The sequence below is a fragment of the Pocillopora damicornis genome, chromosome 11 (assembly GCF_964200805.1).
Source record: "Pocillopora damicornis chromosome 11, jaPocDami1.2, whole genome shotgun sequence".
Taxonomy (NCBI): Eukaryota; Metazoa; Cnidaria; class Anthozoa; order Scleractinia; family Pocilloporidae; genus Pocillopora; species Pocillopora damicornis.
In genome coordinates, this window is record NC_142680.1 from 14290951 (window position 1) to 14310317 (window position 19367).

The window sequence follows — 19367 nt, forward strand, 5'->3', positions numbered from 1 at the left end:
ATATTTGTACCTTATTCGCGCGTTAATTGTACTCTACTTTGTGCAGTTGGATGATAAGAAGTTTTATTGTATGTTTTAAAAGATATGCAGAATTTAGCCGACAATCCAAGAGGATTTGAGTCGTTAAGTGAAAAATTTGTCTCAGTGTTAGCCACTATTCTTCGATAAAAGATTTGAGTTTGCGCCTTTTAGAGTTATTTTAAAGCCGGAAAAAGCATTTTTTTTTCTTTCGGAGTTCAATATCGAATTAACGTGACGAGCCTGTAAAAAGTCCATCCATATCTTTGTTGGGTTTCAATAACGACGAAACCGTAGAATTCTCGTATTTACTGTCTCGTTTCATATATGACAAATGTTGGGTATTATCCGATTAGTTCAGGGTGTTATTATCCTTTAGCTCACGGTCTCAGTAAACAGAGGTCAATGTTTTTTTTCGGCCGGAAGTGGAATCCAAAGGGAGACAAGTTTATGTTATTAACCTCTTACTAGATAACCGGAGATGTAAGTGAACTTCTTTGGAGAGCTTCTATTAAATTTAAGAGAAAGGACGTATTTTGTTGTTGTTAAGTTGTTTGTTATTTTATGTTTTTATGATTTGTTTTACGGGTTTTTTTTGATGAGTTCTCAATTTGGACTTACTTCGTTTTGTGTTGGTTTGCATGTTTGTTTTTTTGTTTGTTTGTTATTTTTTGAGGAGGCGGAGAGGAGGGAGCTTAGAGTTGAGGGGGAATGGGGCACACCTGAAGGAAATAGGAACGAGAGTGGGAACTGAACTCCAGTGTATAGTTGTTGCTGTGGGGTAAGGGGGTGGGGGCTATGTGTTTCTGAAGAGAATTTATTCTTAAATTAGTGCGATCGTGAACATCAAGGAGTTTCTTATTACTGGGCCTCTTGTGTAAATGTAATCTGACTTAGGCTATGGTTTCAACCAGCCAAGGTAAAGGCCTTGGGATTTCGTTATAGGGTTCTTAATCATTCGAGGACATTAAGTATTTTTCCAGTGTTATCTATTTGCCTTCGTGACACGCTCAGATAAAACGTTTGACTCTATTGGAGATGGTTTATAGCATGGTTCTGCCAGGTGTGGTCACCAAACATCAAAGGTGCATAGTCTTCAATAAGAACATAAAGAGAAGAAAGATCAAAACAACACCGGAATGAATGCTGTAAATTTATTTAAAATAACCCATCACCCAAACATAGAATCCCAAAAACGAAGTTAATGAAAAAGAAAGAACCTTTTTTCCTAACGTTCTGTTTGTAGTCCTGATGAAACAAATTTAAAATCTAAAACTACATCTAAGCGAAAAAAAAATTGAAGAAATTAAATTATTAAAAAAGCGAAGCCGTTTCCGTTCAGGTTGGTCTGAGTCTTTAGGTTTTGGTTCTTCAGTGTCTCTGCGAGGAAATCAGATAAATCAAAGTTAGATTCTTGATGTATTGTCGTAAAGGCCTGAACGCCTCGGAAGCTGGAACTACCTGACTAAGAGAATGGGGGAGTGGGGTGGGCAAATCTGCTAGATTTTGTGTTTTGTTGTCGTGCTTCTATCAAATCAATACATGCATGTTGCCTTATTTTACCGTCACAACATACACCTATAATTTCAGGATTGTAGAGTGGGTTATACATATTTAATTAGCTTTCAGGCTGCGATGTATCATCCATGCTTACGGATTATTGAAATAAAGAGCAAATGAGTTCTTATCCTCGGAAATAGAGTTTATTTTTGCATACTGAGCCAGTGTTACTTTAAAATCAATAGTGGGTGTATTATTCCAAGAACTTTTGAACAAAACTAAAGTACAGAAAGAAACACCAAGGCAGGAAGAAAGAGAGTGTTTCCCCAGATTCTGAGTTTCCATCGTGGAAAAGAAACAAATGCCTAAATAGAGATGTTGAACATTTGTGACAAGCCATCAATGAAGAAAAATTTACGTCATCCTTTGACAACCACACCCCGTCCGATTTTGCGGTCGCGACTGGGCTTTGGAGGAATCGTTACTGAGCTATCAGATGTACCATTTCTAAATTACGTTTCCATTTATCAAATCGGCTTAATGAAAAAAACAAAAAAGCAAAAAAACGATGAGCTATCATCACCTTCAGCACTTTTCTTGCCAGGACTTGATGAACTGGTCAAGCTGCTGCACTTTGTCCTTGGGGTCTCTGTACTCATTCCATTGTTCACCATCAGCGTCACCGCACAAACCACGAACGCGGCTGCGCAGAAAAGGCGAGGCGTACAGGCGGATCTGCTGATCTTGATCCATGGTAGCATGTAGACCCAACTAAGAGAAGTTGCAAGACCACAGAGATACAATCAGCATAATATTATGTAACTCACAAAGGAAAAGTGTTTTAATTACGAAGAAGGTCGAACAAAATTTGTTGTGTGGTTTCGTTCGGCGTTTGCTTAAAATTTGTTCAAGCTAAGGGAAACTGTGCTCTTCTTTCTTTCCAAGACTATCTGCTTCAGCGCGCTCACTTATAAAATAATCTTCTTCTGAAACGGCAGAAGCAGTGGGAACATTGTTAAAGTTTACCCGATATCATATTTCTGTAGATTAAATCAAATTCAAGAACAGTAGTTCCCCTACTCGTTTAGAAGAATAAGCACCTTGTGAATATAAAATAAAATCCCTGTTAATATCATAGTGATATATACCACTAATTGATAATCGTTACATGCTATTATGAATATTTGTACCAAAACTTATCTTAAAGGCAAAAAAAGAGCGAAAAAATCGCTTAATTTTTAAAATAGAGACAAAAGCAAGATCACTACTGTTATTTCTGAAAGTGTGAAACGTCGGCTCAAATCACCTGCATTATTTGGTAAGAAATACCTCCTACCTTTGTCAACAGCTCAACCTGAGTCTTCCCATCAGCCCTATGTGTCTTACGGACAGAAGCCCCACCCAGTTTTGATTTACAAGCCTTCTGAGAACAATCGAGTTTCTGGCCGTCAATCAAAGTGGTGCCGTCTGGTTTAACTACAACTGATTCCTGGTCTTGTTGTTGAGATGACTGGCGGATAATTGCTATCAGGGTCTTTTGACCTTGTTTGTCAATTTTCACAGAGACCTGATGGGCCAGAAGAGTAGAGTCATCGATTAATTTTGGAATAAATTTTGATACGAACAGTTTGAGTCGAACGTAAGCCAGGCTATCCACCTAGCCCCTCTACTCCCATGAGGCAAATAAAAGGGATATATTGGTTACCCACGGAAGGGAAACATTGAATCTTGTCAGGGTAGGGAATATACTGTGAATTCCACAAATGCGAAGTTACGACGTGAAATGGTAAAATATGTTGACATAAAATGCGAGAGTTGAAAATCGTAAATACTAAAATATCTTCAATTAGCTAAAGTATATCTGAAAACTTGAGCCTTTCCTTACACGCTTAGCCCACGTCATACAATACCCAAAAGCTTAGAACACCAAGATGGCATGATGCCGGAGCATCCGAGGGTATTTTATTTATTATTAATTGGTCTGGACACCGGATAATATTATCAAATAGGCCTGAGGTTTTTTTCTCCACAAACCCAATCTTACCTGAATTCTAGGTTGCTTGTCTTTCCTATGTTCCTTAGCAAGAGTATAAGGACAACCGCCCTTGATGTTGTACTTGTACTGAAGTTGGTCAAACACTCTAATGCTGTCTTTTTGGACCTCACACTTGGCTAAAAGATAAAATATAAAACGTCGAGATGAACAATAATGACTCGTGACTTGTAGGTTTTCAGCCAAGACTAGGAGATAAAGTTCGAATGGAATGTAATAACATTTACTGTTGTCATTGTGGTAATGGTTGTCCATGGTTATCGTGCAACTTATTTGTCTGTTTTTTATTCATCACAACTTTCATTAAAGAAAAAAACTTCAAAATGTCTTCAGGGAAGCTCAACCTTATCTCAACAGAAAGCTACACACCCATCCTTTCCCGTGCCCAAAGCAACGATAAATGGTCTCGAAGTCAATTTCTGGCTTTGTTTTCACCAAGGTATACATATTTTGCTGAGACTACTAGTCGTCTTAACCTCTGTTTAAAAAAATCTGATTCACAAAGATTTAAAATAAGATAAATTTTAAGTTCCCGTAATTCCTTTCAAAACCACGCAAGGCAGATAATGCAATATTCTCTCTCTAATAGAACTATTAAAACACGAAAACCCTCAATCTTAAATGATGATCTCACCATAGAAGTAGTTCTTGATTTCTTGTAAAGAGGATGGGAAACGATCCACTCTCACTGGTAGGCTAAGGCCAGTTCTCTCAGCAATAGCGTCTGGAGTTCTCATCCTCAGCGAAGCAGTCATGGGCGAAGTAAGAAAAAATTCAACTTCTACTTGGTTTTTGGATTGTTCTGGACGCCTGACCCAAGCAAACTGTTGAAGGAAATACCATAACTGTGGCTCCCAGTTGTAGAAGAAGGTCTTCCACTGCTGTGGAACCTAAAAATCATGGAAAGAATACTCAGTTAATAAATCTTGAGAAGCAATTAAAAAAATGAGCTAAGTGTTAATCTTCTCCGGGAACTAAAGAATTCGTGCTTACTTCTGTCCACTGCAGCATCAGGCGCGCGGTTTTTCCTTGATCTTGAACCTGCCAAGATGCGGAAACCTGATATCGAAGTTTTTGTCTTCCAAATTCTAGTTTCATTTCCCTGCGACCTACGGTAATTTTCGCCATTCCATCTTCATATCCTTTGGCCTGGATATTTCCTACATGGATCATCATCTGGTATGTTGCTTTGTCGAGGGTCATCCTGTAAGGGATTCGACGACGGGCGGTTTTCGAGGAAGCATCGATGAAACCTTCAACTTGCCATGCTGTAGGGACTTTAAAGTAAATTAAATTGATTATCATTACATTGCTCATCCTTTCTGAGTACATAATTTCACGGATGATTAGCAGGCCGACCTCAACAAAAAGCGACCTTCTCTTTGACGCCAAAGTTCATTTGCATTGGAAAATTAGTCATCCACCTAGAAGGAGATGGTTGTCCACCGCAGGCTAACCCCCATTGTGGTGTACTTAAGCTTTACTTGGAAATTTACTTATAACCATTACACTCGTAGATGGAGAGAACCTTTGCGAGACTAAAATGTCCCACTCAAAAATACAATAGAGTGATGCTGGCTTGGGCTTGATCTAGAAGCTCTAGCTTCAGATCCTGCGCACTAAATTTGAGACCAGGACATCCTCCTGGACCGTGACATTAGGAGATAAAAAAGCCAGCAATAAAATTATCACAGAATCAATGCGTAATGATTTCCTGTATGAATTCCTGACAAAAAATTCAGAGTACTGTCATTTTTTTTCGGTAAATTACCTTTTTCACTTTTTGGGGTGACCAGACCCGTGAACTGTACAGCGGTTGGTTTGTCTACGGCTGGTGCCATGGAAACGCGAAGCTGAGTCAGCGCAGCTGTTGGGAGGACTGGAACTTGTTGAAGCCTCAAAGAGGGAAGATCTGGGACTCGCCCTTCAGCGCAAATCTGAACTCCAAACAAATCTTGTCCTTTGCAAGTCTTCTGAACCTGAAAGAGAGAAACGTAAAGAAATTGAATGCATTACTTTTTTTTTCTTACGCCCATGATACGAATTTCATATATTTTCACTCACATTAACTGTACATTCTGACAACTCTTGAGTTTGATCACAAATCATCTTCGTTTTCTCGGTAGTCAAATATAGATTGATAACTTCCCTTTATTCTCTATTCAATCTATGAGAAGCCGTGTGCTAATTAAACAATGGAATACAATGGACTACCCAATCTAGATATAGACCTTCCCTCTCAGTGTATCGAAACATGAGAGAAAGAAAGCTTTTACTGGCTAACTCCGCGCCAAACAGTGAAAACATCTCCAGCAAAATAATCCTTTTGTTGTATTTAAAGTAATCTCGAATTGCATTGGGTTTGCTTCCTTGTGCACTGGAATTGGTCCAGAGATCTTGCACTCTCAGCCAATCAGCAAAAGACTAAAACTAGCGGCCCGCGTGGTTTCCCGCGCTTGAAGTTCGCATTGGCATACTTGACATTGTGTTGAATTTTCCATCCTGACTCCGTAAGCCCTCAACAATCGAGCTGCAACTATTTTTTACCTGTTTAAGATGTGGCGTCTTAAAATCAAAACGAAATTGCTTCTCCTCTTCCCGACAGCTCTCTGGATGTTTTTTCGCCACAAATCCATATGTATCTGACCTGAAAATTAAATCAGTCGTAGTGGTTACCATATAATTGTCCTTGCTAATCGGAAGAACGTGGTTTTGCATCAAAACAAATATATCTCAGCCGATAAATTGCTTCATTTTCAAAAAATTTTTGATTGAAAGTGTAGTGATATTTGTGAAAGGGGATAAAATTTGTTTCGAAACGAGTCCGATGTGGTGCAATGTTATTCTTTAAGTATTTTGTGTATTATACACTCCAACTTATTCTGATACTTTTAACCACAAAGCACGGCGTTCCATCGACTTCATTGTCCATCAAGAAAATATTGAAATGTGCATTCTTATCATTTTATACTGAAAATATTGCCTTCACAACTTTGCATTGATCATGCATTGCGGTTATAACAAAAAATGGAGAATTCAAAATAAATATTTAATTGATTTTAAGCGACAGAACTTAATTCATGGAAAGGTATAGGGGGCTATTGAGCGCTAAAAAGTTCTTCCTTGTTACCCCACAATTGTCTGTTCACTTTCTGCTATGTCCTGTCTTTCCCATGATCTCAAGGCTCCACACTTACTGTATATTCAAGATATCACGTTGTTCCTGAGGTACGTGGTAAGTCATTGAGTACCCTTGACCGGCTGCATAATTAGCATTAGCCTTATGTTCTGTGTCAGAATGCGCAGCAGCTTTCATTCGCACTCCCATGCGCAGGAAAGGAGTGTGGATACCGACTTGTGCTTGTTCATGGGCGTCAATGCTGCAAAAAAGAATTGTGACCAAAAATTGAAGAGGTCGCAAAATAAAACAGCCGTGACATGACAACGAAATTGTATTCAGTACATTGGTTTTATCTCTGTGGTAGCAGTAAATGCCTGGAGCTGTGGTAAACGGCCGATGGATGGCTCAACGTTAATGTTGGCGGCAACGGTAACCTTGGCGACCGCTGCAGTTCGGTGTTGGAAGTCAAGTGAGATTCCTGCTAATGTTGGCACCACACGGCGCGCACTGTTGGCTAGGAAGGCTTTTTCAAGAGATTGCTTCATTTCAATTCCTTTCGATGTGACCACGATTGCTGTGAAATGAAAGCAAATGAAAACTTGATGAACTATACCAAAACATCTTCGCGCTTGTAAAACTGTGTTCAGCTTAAATAGACTACTAAGGTCATTTTGGTGAAAAAAAAAACTCAAAGGAAGCAATTTGAATTGATATTTGACGCCTCTACATTTCTGAAGTTATGGTCTTCTGAAAATAATGATAGTGCAAATTTTTTGGCCGCAGCTAATTAAAAGTGAGAAAATTTGACCAATGAATAATGATGATAATAACTGTTATTTATTTTTTTAACTCACTTTTGTCAGCGTATTCAATTCGATCTTTCTTTCCCAGCAAAAGGTCTGCGACATCTTGTGAAAACTGTTTGATATCTTCTTGCCTGATTTCCATGTACTTCACCTCGTCTCCAAACAACTTCATGAAAACTGAGACTTGTTGACGATTCTATAAATGATATCAACTGTCTATTTAGTAAGTTTCATTTCAATTTGATTTGCCTTCTTTCAATTTTTTTTCTCTAATGTAAGTGCCACATCTGAAATAAGTAATGTAATTTCAGTTTTCGCGACGTTAACAGAGTCAGGGAATCTAGGTGAGAGATCTAAATCTATACCCGTGGCAAAACCAAACTACTTTCCTCAATTAGCTGACAGAGAAGGGCCGTTTTGTTTCTTTGAAATTTTCATGAATGAGTGAGTGGCTTAAAAGAGTTGTAGAGCGGGAAAAACACTCGGTGCCGCATGCTTCATATTTTGTGTTGAATGTACATTACCTCATATTCAAAACAAAAATTTCCTTTTCTGGCTTAATTGAACGAAGCCAAATCTGTTTTACTTCAAATAGTGTGGCATTTAGCCCTTTCATTTCTACGATCTGAAAGGTTATAAGCTTACTTTCCCAGCACAATTCTAGCGTGATGGATCGCGCGGAGATTATGTTGACCTATGGAGGCAATATCACTTACTTGAATAGTGAATTGTCATTTACAGTCTGTTTTTGTGTCTTGAAATTGCAATGATAATTTATACACTGGTCTCTATTGGGAGTGAGAGAGATAAACATGGTCAGGTTTGGTTACCTTTTGGTCGTGACTGGGAGTTTTTGTTGGCCGTGAACTAGGACGAGTAGCAGGACGAATTATTGTTGAGTTGTCTTCTGATATCATGTCTCCTAATAATCCATTTTCAGAACTGTCTTCCCCTGAACTATCATCTTCCGAGCTCTCACTTTCGAACAAGGAGCTGATTCTTCCCCACAGAGATCGTTTGTGACGTTTTCGAACTTCGGAAATTACCTGCTCAATAACGCCGTCCATGTTTTCGATTCGAGCGCCAAACTTCGCGAAGAAGAAATAAAAAATTAATCAGAAGGTATTCACTTTGATAACTTGCTGAAATTTTCAATTTAGTTTTAAAAGTAATCTAGAATTTTTTTTCAAGTTCTTTAATGGTCTAGAAAACTCCATATCTTTCTAGACGATAAACTACACTAAACCTGTAAGTTAAGTAAATTTTCGTTATGATTTACCGTTTTTTTGCGGCACCAAATAAAAAAAATGGGACATTCCCAAGCTAATTCTGAATACATAGGAGTGTTCAGTTAAGGCTTTGACGTGCATGATGAGACCCTGATGTGTAACCATGTCACTGACAGCTACAGAGCACCAAAATTTTATGAAGTGGAGTGTGGTGCAAAGGGTTTCTCTATCGAAAGAAAGAGGGCTTAGCATATGTTTCTTCAGTTCAGCTTTTTAGCAGTTCGTTATTGAAACGATTCGGAGAAGGTTGATGAGCTACCAGAACGTCAATACATTTGATACTATGATGCTGCATGATGAAGTCCGTTACCAAGACATTGTGCAGTCATGACCTAAGGGCTAATAGGACAATAATGAGGTCGATACGGCGTAATTGACGTATACTTATGACAGGAGTTACCTCCAACGCACTAATTTGGTATCCTAACACGTGCAGTCGGATCTGTGTGTTGAGGTTTCGTGGCAGCATGCTGTCAGGAACATTAATTTTGTTTGCCTCCAACTCGAATCCTGCTTGGAATTTCTCTGTTTTTAAAGATGAAGGACGAGAACCGGGATTATTTCAAATCAAAAAGCCTATCGACATGGAAACCTGATACATCGCGCATTTTATGGACACCTCAAAACGATAAATCGACGGATACATCGCTATTCGAGGAGATGGTAATCGCAACATTTTCAGTCGCCGAGTAGACAGACACTGAGGAGCATCGACAGACAAAACGAAAGGCGAATGATTAAGGATGTAGGTGAATAGCGTAGATTACCGACGATAATGAAAAATTTATTTTAGATTTTTTAGGAAGTACGAACTATATGACTCAAAGATAGCACTTTTAAATTCAGCGGTCTCAGGTCTGTACCAAATCCCACCCGTCAACTGATTAGGTCTTTGTCTGAATCAAACGCATGTTCAGTTTTCGTTGCCCTTGTTACCTTACCTGAATATTGTGCCCATCGAATTCCTTTAGAGTATCCAAGACCAAAGCTCATCTTTGGCATGAGACGTAGAGCCAAGCGAGCCTGCATACACCTGAAATTATAATAAGCGGTTCTTACAGACTGCGCATATTTCGAGAGAACAATTTGACGTCAGTTTTTTAACCGTCTGCTATAATAAAAAAAAGCGAAGGGCGGAATCTTTAAATATTTCTCATCACGGCTGGATGAGTAAGCTTAATTCCTAGTTGCGTATCCATTTCGTTAAAATTTTGGAAGGCTGGACAATCTTGGGCAATCTTCGAACTGCTCTAAAGAAATATTGTTATCAATTCTTCATACTTTACCCTGAGCAGAATTTGCAAATTGTCACAACACTCTCTCTGTTAAGGGCAAACAACGTTTAAAGTATCTTTTGTCGGTCGCCCTTGAAGGAAATGTTCCTAATTATTTTCAACCCAAGTTTAGTTTTAGTTTACCTAAAATTTCAAAGACGCAGATCGAGTTTTGCTTTTTTCCTTAAAAAATGGAAATTTGATAGACGAGCTATGAATAATGTTCTCGTTCTAAGTTACCGCATTCAAAAAAATCTCGTTATAGACTGTTTCATCAGGTGCTTGCCAGACGAGCTCAAGTGCTCAACCCCTATTGTTTTCGTCTTTTAGCTTGTTGCTTTTCAAAATATTTTTATGTAAAAAGTGACTCAGTACCTTCGCTTTGTCAAGACATTGTTCTGATAGGCCAAAGCTGCTAGATGAGCTCTAACAAATGATGCTACTTGGTTGCTGCGAGGGCATGGGGCAGCATTAGTGATCTCCCTTTTCACGATATTGGCGAGAGCCTGCAGCGTTGCAAAGTTAGGTCCTGAGTTCAGCATCAAAATGAAAGCGGCCATGCGCAGTTCAGGGCTTTCTCTCGCATCAGCAAAGGTAGAAATCAGCGATGGAGTAGCCTAGAATAAAAACCAAGGGTTTCAAAGTAAAATCAACCGTTATAAGTTGTCCATTTGACTGCAAAAATACATTAGCACATGGCTGTCTCAAAGATTTTTCGTCTTCCCAAAGACGCCAAGAGAATGGGTTTTTGTTACAGTGTTGCCAAAAGAAAGTGTATGTACTCACATTAGGAACATAGATAATTGAGAAAAAAAAACATTTTTTCATCTGAGGTGACATCATTTCCCTTCATATCGAATTGCTATGGCAAATCACTCCCTCTAGGCGTCTTCGGTGCTGTACTCACGTCCTCAATCATGGTCAAAATAGCGTGCTTTACCACCTCACTTTTTGTTGCAAAACCAGTCCAATATGGCCGACGTAAAGTATCGTGGCAACACTTTTTGTTTTTCTAAATTGTGTAATCCTAAGGACCCATATTACTTACAATTTGCCTGGCCTGACGGATGATGTGCCTATGAGCCCAAACACATTCCACCCTGATGTAGAGGGGCTCATCACGGTCCTTAAGAATCTTTTGCAGGGCTGGTTGTGCTTGAAGGCTCGCTGAGTTTCCAATAGCTTTGATATACATTACTTTCTCTTGTTCGGTCGTTTTACCAGCAAGACGATCTAGTATCTTCTGTTTAGATAAAGTAACGGTTGAAAGAACAGCAATTATCTCCGGTTTTAAACACAACTGTGATATCTTTGAGATGGTTGTTGCTGAAGCTAACAATTTTGTTGCATGGAGATCATATGCTGGTATAGATGGACAAAATTATGAATGCAGGAAAGTTATGGCTTGGGTCGGTTGCTTAGAGGTTTATTACAGTTGAAATTTCCTTAGTATCATGTGGCAAATGTAGCATCATGTGGCAAATCAAATAATCTCTCTCTAAAAGTGCCCATTTTTCGATCAACAATCATTAATATTGAAGTCCACTATTGACAGGGGAAGGACATGTTATAGCATGACACCTAGGCCAAGATTGCATTACCTTTGTATACTCCTCACAAGCAGCCTTAGTTTTGGTGTCCTGTTGGAGACTGGGTCTTTGACGTATCTTACGTAGCAAGGCCCCGAATGTGAGCATGCACTGACGACGAGCTGACATATCCTTTTTAACTTCAGCGTGCTCGCACAGTTCCTAAAACAGCCAAAAAGACGATCTTCTTATTCTGATCTTTGAGTTAAAAAAAACCGCTACAGACTATCAATGGACAGGGAATTAAAATATTTTTGAAACACCATAACTTCGTCCTTGAAGACGTGACAAAAAAAAGCCGCAATTTATAGCAGTAAATCGATCGCCATAATTTGTTCTGTGAAGGTTGTGTCATACTTATGAGCTGTAGTCTTACCCAGGTAACTCTTATGTGGTCAGCGGAGGGTCGTGGAGCAGATGACATTCCCAAGAACACTTGTTTGAGTTCTTCTGCCTTATTGATTTTCTTCTCTTGGATCTTTTTCTTTAGAACTTGAAAAGCCTCACGGGTTCCCACAGAGGAGAGAGCATCAATGCAATATTTTCTAATAAACAAATTTTCCAAACGTTAAACCTTAAAAATTGATGTTATAAAAGACTGTAGATAAAGGAAGATTGAAATTCCAAATTTTCAAACCATCTTATTGAAAGATGCTTTTCGTCTTGTCACGAGCGTGGGATAAAGAAAAAATTCTGAGTCCCCATGAGAAATCGAACCTCAGACCTTCAGATTCCGCGCTCCGATGATCTACCACTGAGACTCTACAGTGAGCGAGGTCTATTACGAAGTTCATATGACCCGCGTCCTGCATATAACTAGGATCAGCAGTGTCGATGTTTTTCGTCTAGAAGAAAAGCATCTTTCTCCATTTCTTTACCGAGCTCAAAATTTACAATGTCTCTTATTCTTTCTATATTGGTTTTGAAGCTAAAAGTTGGGTAAGTCTTTCTTATTAAGTCGTCTGAACTCTTGATAAGGTATCCCAATAAAACACATAAGTATATTAACTAATTTACCTCTCAGATGCGTCTTGCCGGGCTAACATGTTATCAGCAAGTTTCTCGGCTGTGTCTTGGTTGCACTTTTTCAGCTGCTGTACCAAGTTAGCAAACATCTCAGCTGCTCCGTCCCTCTGTTTGATGGCTTTGCACATTTCGTCGGCAGCATTTTTCGCCTGCAAGCGAGTATGTTATGGTATGTTACGTCTACTTGAGAATTATTAAAAAAAAATCATCAGGTAATCATGTCGAGCTGACTGAAACTCTTTGCTATAATGCTTTGGTTGCCCATACACATTCATGCATCCGAACACCACCGGGACAATCAAATTCAGACTTGTGTTTCATGTTTGTGGAGTTGTCTTTTACCAACCTCTGGTCTCACAGAAATCCTCTACAGCGCGGTGCGTGCCAAATAAAAGATACTTGGTTGCACATCGAAGATCTTTTCACCAGAAAAAAATTGAGCTTTTCCAACTTTTGATTGGTTTAAAAGGGGTTAAATTCGATGTGAAAAGCGAAGGAGTACTACTAACTGACACGAGTGTTACCTGTCTAGCAGTTTCCTGCTGACATTTAGCGTTCCCGCGGGCTCGTCGCTCGGGATTCTCAACAGCAAATCGATGGCTTATAGTCCTGGTAAGTTTTTCAGCTGCTTGGAGCAAAGAAAAAAAAAACGGAGCTAAATCACAGTTTGTGTTTCCTGGCAAAATTGAGCCCACTTTTTAAATTCGTAACTTTCAATCCCTTTCAGTCTCTTCCATCATTACCATTTTTTGTTTCCTCTATGATCTTTTGTGTCTCTCTATCCTATAAAGCTAATGTTCTGCAATCTCCTAAAAAGGGAGGGTAGTTTGCACTACACAAGGTAAAAAGACACAGAACAAAATGACTAACTCGCTTCTTACTTCGCCGTTTTGCCATGAATTGAATCAATGTTCATGCCAATATTGTTTCTGAGAACTGAGCGTGAAATCAAATAGTAATCCCAGGTGAAGATTTCCTTAAATCTTAATTTTTATTTTCTCGACAGCGAGTGATCATTTAGTGAAAGAAGGATGCGAATTGTCCTAATACTCACATGCCTGTCCAGCGTCAGATATTTTATTTAACTCCAAACGTTGTCTGTTTGCAAGAAAAAAATTTAATGCCATTGTCAGTAGTGAAAACATTGAAGTTTGAAATATTGAACAAGATCTAATGGATCTCTGAAGAACAATTTTTAAACCTGCACAAACCCAGACTGAAAGCAGTTTAAACTACATCTTTTCACTAATATATAAAATAAGGCAAGAGCAACTCAGCCAACATATATCCTGCAACAACGATGCGGTTGCATACTTACTCATACTTTATTAATGTTCTTCAATTCCAAGCCTTCCTCGACCAAAAATTGTTAGTAAGGACTTCTTTAAGCTCAAGTGATTTTCTATGATGAAATGTAGTTTCAACACTGTGATGGATATCGTTACTGGGACTGTACCTTGCTGAGGCAGTCAGCTGTCCTCCGGCTTGACTGAATGGTGTGACTACATGTTGCTCTATAGCTTCAGCTCTTTTGATGGTGTAACCGTCTTTCTCATTTCCACTCAGGATAAGTTCGATCTGACCAGCTGACTGGTGGTATGGCACATTACCCAAGCTCTGCAAGGAAAGAAATATCAACATAGTATGAGGCCTTCTTCTGTTAAGGTGTGCCATTTCAGGATGGCATAATTCTCTACAAAAGTATCACAGGAGCAGGAGTGGCAAATCATTGACCAATCCGTTATTACTCCTCTCAACTTTCATGATTTTCAGTCACTCCTTCGTATAGCACCATAACTGTTTAACTTTATTATTTTAAATCTTCTTCGTCCTTCGCCATCCTTAATTCCTTTTGGAATATTCTTCGCCCATTTGGTGTCCACTTACCCTGACGTATTAAGGCACCTCTCCACAACGACAATCTTCAACGATTCCGGAAGACAACTTTAAATATCGCAACCTTTCCCCCCTTAGATAATTCGCAAAGGTAAAGAAATATGTTTTTCAATTGAAAAGCCTAATTTTCTAAGAGGGTACTTTTGATAGGAAACGTCTCAACCGAGTATGAGTCTCTTACCAGTCGGCATCCGTCGCATTGTCTTCCATAAAAATTACTCTGACTAAATTCCGGTCGGTGTCGGCATTTATGGTAGTTGATGACTTTGGTAACCTTTGTTACTTGCTCCTTCTGTCCCGCTTGGCAATTTTCACATTGAATTACGTAAGAGACCTGGCAATAACCGACTGCAGTGGTCTAAAGACAGGAGAAAGAGGTGAGAGATTTTTCGCCTAACAAATTTACTGGCGAACCAGATAGTAGAGAACGTTTTTCTTCTAACCAAGTTTGCCACAATCTCAGAAACATGTCGCTACGGGATCTTGTATAACTGTCATTCTTGTTTTCCAAGTTGTTTTCCAAGTTGATGAGCGATGATTTTCAGCAAATCATTCTCAAAAAAATTTTGTGACCTTTGTTGCTGTTTCTTCCTTACTCGAAATATGGATATGTCAAACTGGAGAGGTACATTGACAAAGCATATAGACAATCATGATCATTATTTTGTAGCATATCTTTACCTTATTTATTCATACTTTGATACGAAACTTGACCCTTTAAACTCGCATAGATGAAAAGGAATAGAAGATCAGATAGGTGGTCAGATCACAGAAAAAAAGCGTTGATATAAGTTATAACATGACAGGACGGAAAAACGCGTGGACTGTAAGTACCTCCCGTTGTCCCATACAAAGCCTTAGAAAACTTTTCTAAGGCTTTGTATGGAACAACGGGAGGTACTTACAGTGCATGCATTATCCGTCCTGTCATGTAACTTCTAACCTCAAGTTGAGTAACAAATCGTTTGCCATTTTTCTCTTGTTGTGATTTACGTTGTTGTCGCGGTGACACCTGGAAAAGGTTTGCGAGCCCACGTTTAATGTTCAGCGACCATTCCTGGTCCTGAGGATCTGCATAGACTTGTTTGATACTGCCATCTTGTGACTTAAATGCAAGTCTCACGGGTAGGGCGAGGAAATCTTGCATTTTTTTCACGATCTTGGGGTCAGCTGCTGTCTCATGTTGTTGTTTTGGGCCCTGAAGGTTTCCTTCCACTTCTGCAACTTGAATGTTTGCCAACTGAGGAGACCACAATAAGGTAAGTGTTGTAGCCTTCAGTCCATCATTTGACCCCTCAAATACCTCATCCATAGTTGATTTTAATGGACCCGTTTGCAATGAATTTACCCTGTTCAGGTAGTCCCTTCTTAATAACCTTATCCTCCGAAAGGCGTGTCTTAAGTCAATTTATATTATGAATTTCAGTTATAAATCACTAAAGGCAGACAAAACACAGATAAAAAAATATACTTGTGCTAAATCAGTTGGGACTTTTAACCTATGTTCTATGAAATGCTGAAAATAAAATCTTTGATTTGTCGTGAAAACAGCCAATGTGGATCAAAGAGAAGCGAAACTTCAGTTCAAACTTAATTTTTCTTTCTATGCAAAGTGATATTAGGAAAAAATCTCTCACGGTTAGTTGAAGCTCGGTTTTCTTCAGCACAGCCACATGAGCCTGACACCTCGCTCTGAGTCCGAGGGTCTTCGTTGATCCGCCGGGTATGGCATGGTATACATCAGTTTGGTAGTTGTAAGTGTAACGCTTTCCCTTTTCGAAAGCTGAAGAAGATACAAAGCTATCAAATGAAGGGTTCTCGACATATTTTTATATTGAGTTGGTTTTGCTTCGCTAATGCTTTGTGACTGATCTCACCCGTCAGGTTTGCTTCATGCAGCCCAACTAATCAGATGCAAAAAAATACGCGACTTGGACACATTCGTTTTCCATAGCTTGTGGCCGGTCAAGTGAAATTTGCTCTTAAGTTTTAATTGGCTCCCTCTGAAAACCATTGTAACTGCTTTCAGTTCGTTTTAGCCCCTCAAAAATAAACCATCTTCAATCAAAAGTATTTTACCTAAGTGGCATGGGCTAATACAGGAGCAAACTGGATGAATTTTTTTTGTTGTATGGGAGAAAACTCTCTACCTCCTGCATCAAAGACAAATGAAACTAACTGACGCTGTTTTGAAAACAATCAGATAATATTTTTAAAACATTTACAACTTTTTTCCGCAAAGAGAATAATAAGCTACATGCTTGTTACAAACCTTGTCGAAAGCATGAAATATTTCAGAAAAAATCTGATTGAAAAATGACCCCATACGTAAGTATACAAATGAAATGAAGTGAGTGATGTCACATCCAAATTTAAATCAAAGTTCTAGTCAAGATCAGTACCCTTGCATGCGACCCACCTAAGTTCGTTTTATCTTATTTGTATTAACCAATTTTAAATAAATATAAGGTACGATTAACACAGAACTCTCTCTCTTACCTATGGGCATTGAAGCTAAAAGAGACAGAAGGGAAAAAAAAGAGAGACATGAATGAGTCACAAGTGATACTGTTACGGAAACTGAAAGAATTACTGTGAGCTGTACATAACAATTTACGTATCTTGAGCTGGAAGAATGGCCAATAATTGTCGGCCAAACTGCGTCAATCTTCACCATCATTAACGATTCATTCTTCTTCACTGTTAATTTGAACCTCTAAATAGTTTTACTTTTTTCTTATGTTTTATACTGCGGTCTCCTTTGATGCGAGAATAGTTTATTCAGCTCATCAAGAGCAAGTGCTGGAAGGTTTTCTGAACATGATGAAAAATTGGAAGAAAGATAATAAAGGAAAAAAGTAATAAAACTTGTTTGTACTTACAAACTGCGCCAAGCGCAAGGAGAATCACCACAAACGCATTCATAGTGCAAGGCTTTGCTCGCAGCAACTTCCGTCGCAGTGACGAATATGGCAATGAAGTCAGCTTTTATAGTTTATGTAGGTGTACGCTTGCACACGTTGAAAGTGATAGCCAAAACATCAGAGTACCCTTTGCACGTTTGAACTTGAGGGCTTTTTTGCCAATAAGACACCCACTAATCATATTTTTGCTAGTCATTTGGGACAGAAGAATAGCAAACGTTACAAAGTAGCCACAACAGTTCTAAATTGGATTCAACGTTCGCTCTACCCGGTGGTTCACGAACCCCTTAACAGGCTAGTTTTTCTGAGCAGTCATAACATACGCTAACCCATAGCCATGGCGTTTCATTCGAGAAGTTGCTTTTCTTGTTCGATATCGTAAACTAGACAGAAGAGAATTTGAAAACAACTTTCAACCGCCATGAAGAATGTACTAAGTCGTTGTTGGTCCTCAGCGTTCATCTCTGAATTTTAGGAGTCAAATTTTGAGAGCTTCTCTCAGAGTTTGCAGGTGACCCAGTGTTTTTGTGGAATGGTTTCAAATTGTATGAATTTTGAGTAAAATGACGGAAGTTACACAAGAGGGGAGATTATTTTGTGCACTAGTTTACTAAAGTAAAAAAAAAATTGTTTGTATAACCTTTGTACCCATGACTGATCTTATAACCTGTCATATCCTCGGTACTTTTAGTTTGATAAAGTGTGCTTCTTCAGCATCCTCTGAATGGAAGTTACTGAGTCTAAATTGTTTAAAAACGTCATGTAGATGATATAAACGGACCGAATTTCAAATTATATCCCAGTCTTCACTAAACTTTAGGCAGGCGGAGGACAGTATGTATTCAGCAGAGACAGCTTCCGATCGAAAAGGTAACGAGGGGCGTAAACAACAATAAACTTGGCCCATATCAAAACGCAACCGCATGCAGCGCTTTTACCTTGGAGTACACATTTGTTTGTTAACGCTTTTGCATACGTTAGCTTACGAGTCAAACCATTTCGTCTTATATTGTTAGGTTTCATCGGGGGAAGAATGTGTTTGGAGAACCGACGTCTACATAAGTTAGAGCACTATATTTATATTCACTACAGCAGTCAGGATAAATTTGTCCCATTATTCTTTATTTCTGTAATATTTGCAAAATGTTAAACGAAGTTCAAAACACAACCCGGCTCCGGTGAGATCCTTGTATCTAAACACAAACTTGTAATTAGAATTTAAGGAAATTATAGTGCTAAAAGGTGTTAAAACTTCTGCAGTATCTGCAAACAAACCTCAGAAGAGTCTTGGGATCAAAAGACATCGTAATTTTATTTCCAATATGATCATAGAACCATCAAAACACGAAACCCTTTTTTTAAACGTTTGCTTTCTTACTCATAATAACTTTAGGATGAAGAAATTGAAAAACGTTTAAAAATTCCTTTGCTTAAAGTATTTAAATCACAATGGAAATTCTCGTATTCCGTTGACCAAAAACGTCTCTTAATACATACCGAAAATATTTACCTTTAAGAGATTTCTTCGGAGAAAAGCTAAAAGTAAAAAAAGGGTTTTGAACAAATGGCAATGTGTATTCTGATTGGATATTTGGAAGCGTGATGTCACGTAAGGTAAGTATTGATTCAAGCAGGAGTTAAAATTGGGCTATAGTAAGCTATTGTAGCATACGTGGACAAAAAAGGGAAAACGTAAAAAAGGAAAAAAAGACAAAATAAGTGAGCATTCTAATGTCTAAAAAACATCAAAAATTTGTCAATATGAAAGAGCCTCGAAAATGTCATTTTTTTTTTTAAACGTAGAAATTAAAGCTATGACATCAACTGTGCTCAGCTGATTCTTACGATTTCACATCACGTGTTGTTTCACT

General features: G+C 38.6%; 1 protein-coding gene across 1 annotated transcript; it reads right to left on the reverse strand.

Annotated features, from left to right (window-relative positions):
• Positions 1–1158: 1158 nt before the first annotated feature.
• On the reverse strand, positions 1159–17542 carry LOC113666149 (vitellogenin). The gene is made up of 27 exons (XM_027181909.2): positions 17455–17542; positions 17072–17086; positions 16210–16355; positions 15516–15812; positions 14754–14930; positions 14133–14293; positions 13731–13774; positions 13201–13301; positions 12668–12825; positions 12027–12195; positions 11663–11812; positions 11110–11304; positions 10437–10678; positions 9729–9820; positions 9188–9312; positions 8329–8586; positions 7547–7694; positions 7035–7266; positions 6769–6951; positions 6119–6218; positions 5343–5550; positions 4565–4848; positions 4206–4461; positions 3563–3690; positions 2855–3085; positions 2102–2289; positions 1159–1398 (listed from the first exon to the last, which is right to left on the reverse strand). The coding sequence occupies exons 1-26, from the start codon at positions 17495–17497 to the stop codon at positions 2104–2106; spliced, it is 4329 nt and encodes a 1442-aa protein (XP_027037710.2). The 5' UTR covers positions 17498–17542; the 3' UTR covers positions 1159–1398; positions 2102–2103.
• Between the last annotated feature and the right edge of the window lie 1825 nt (positions 17543–19367).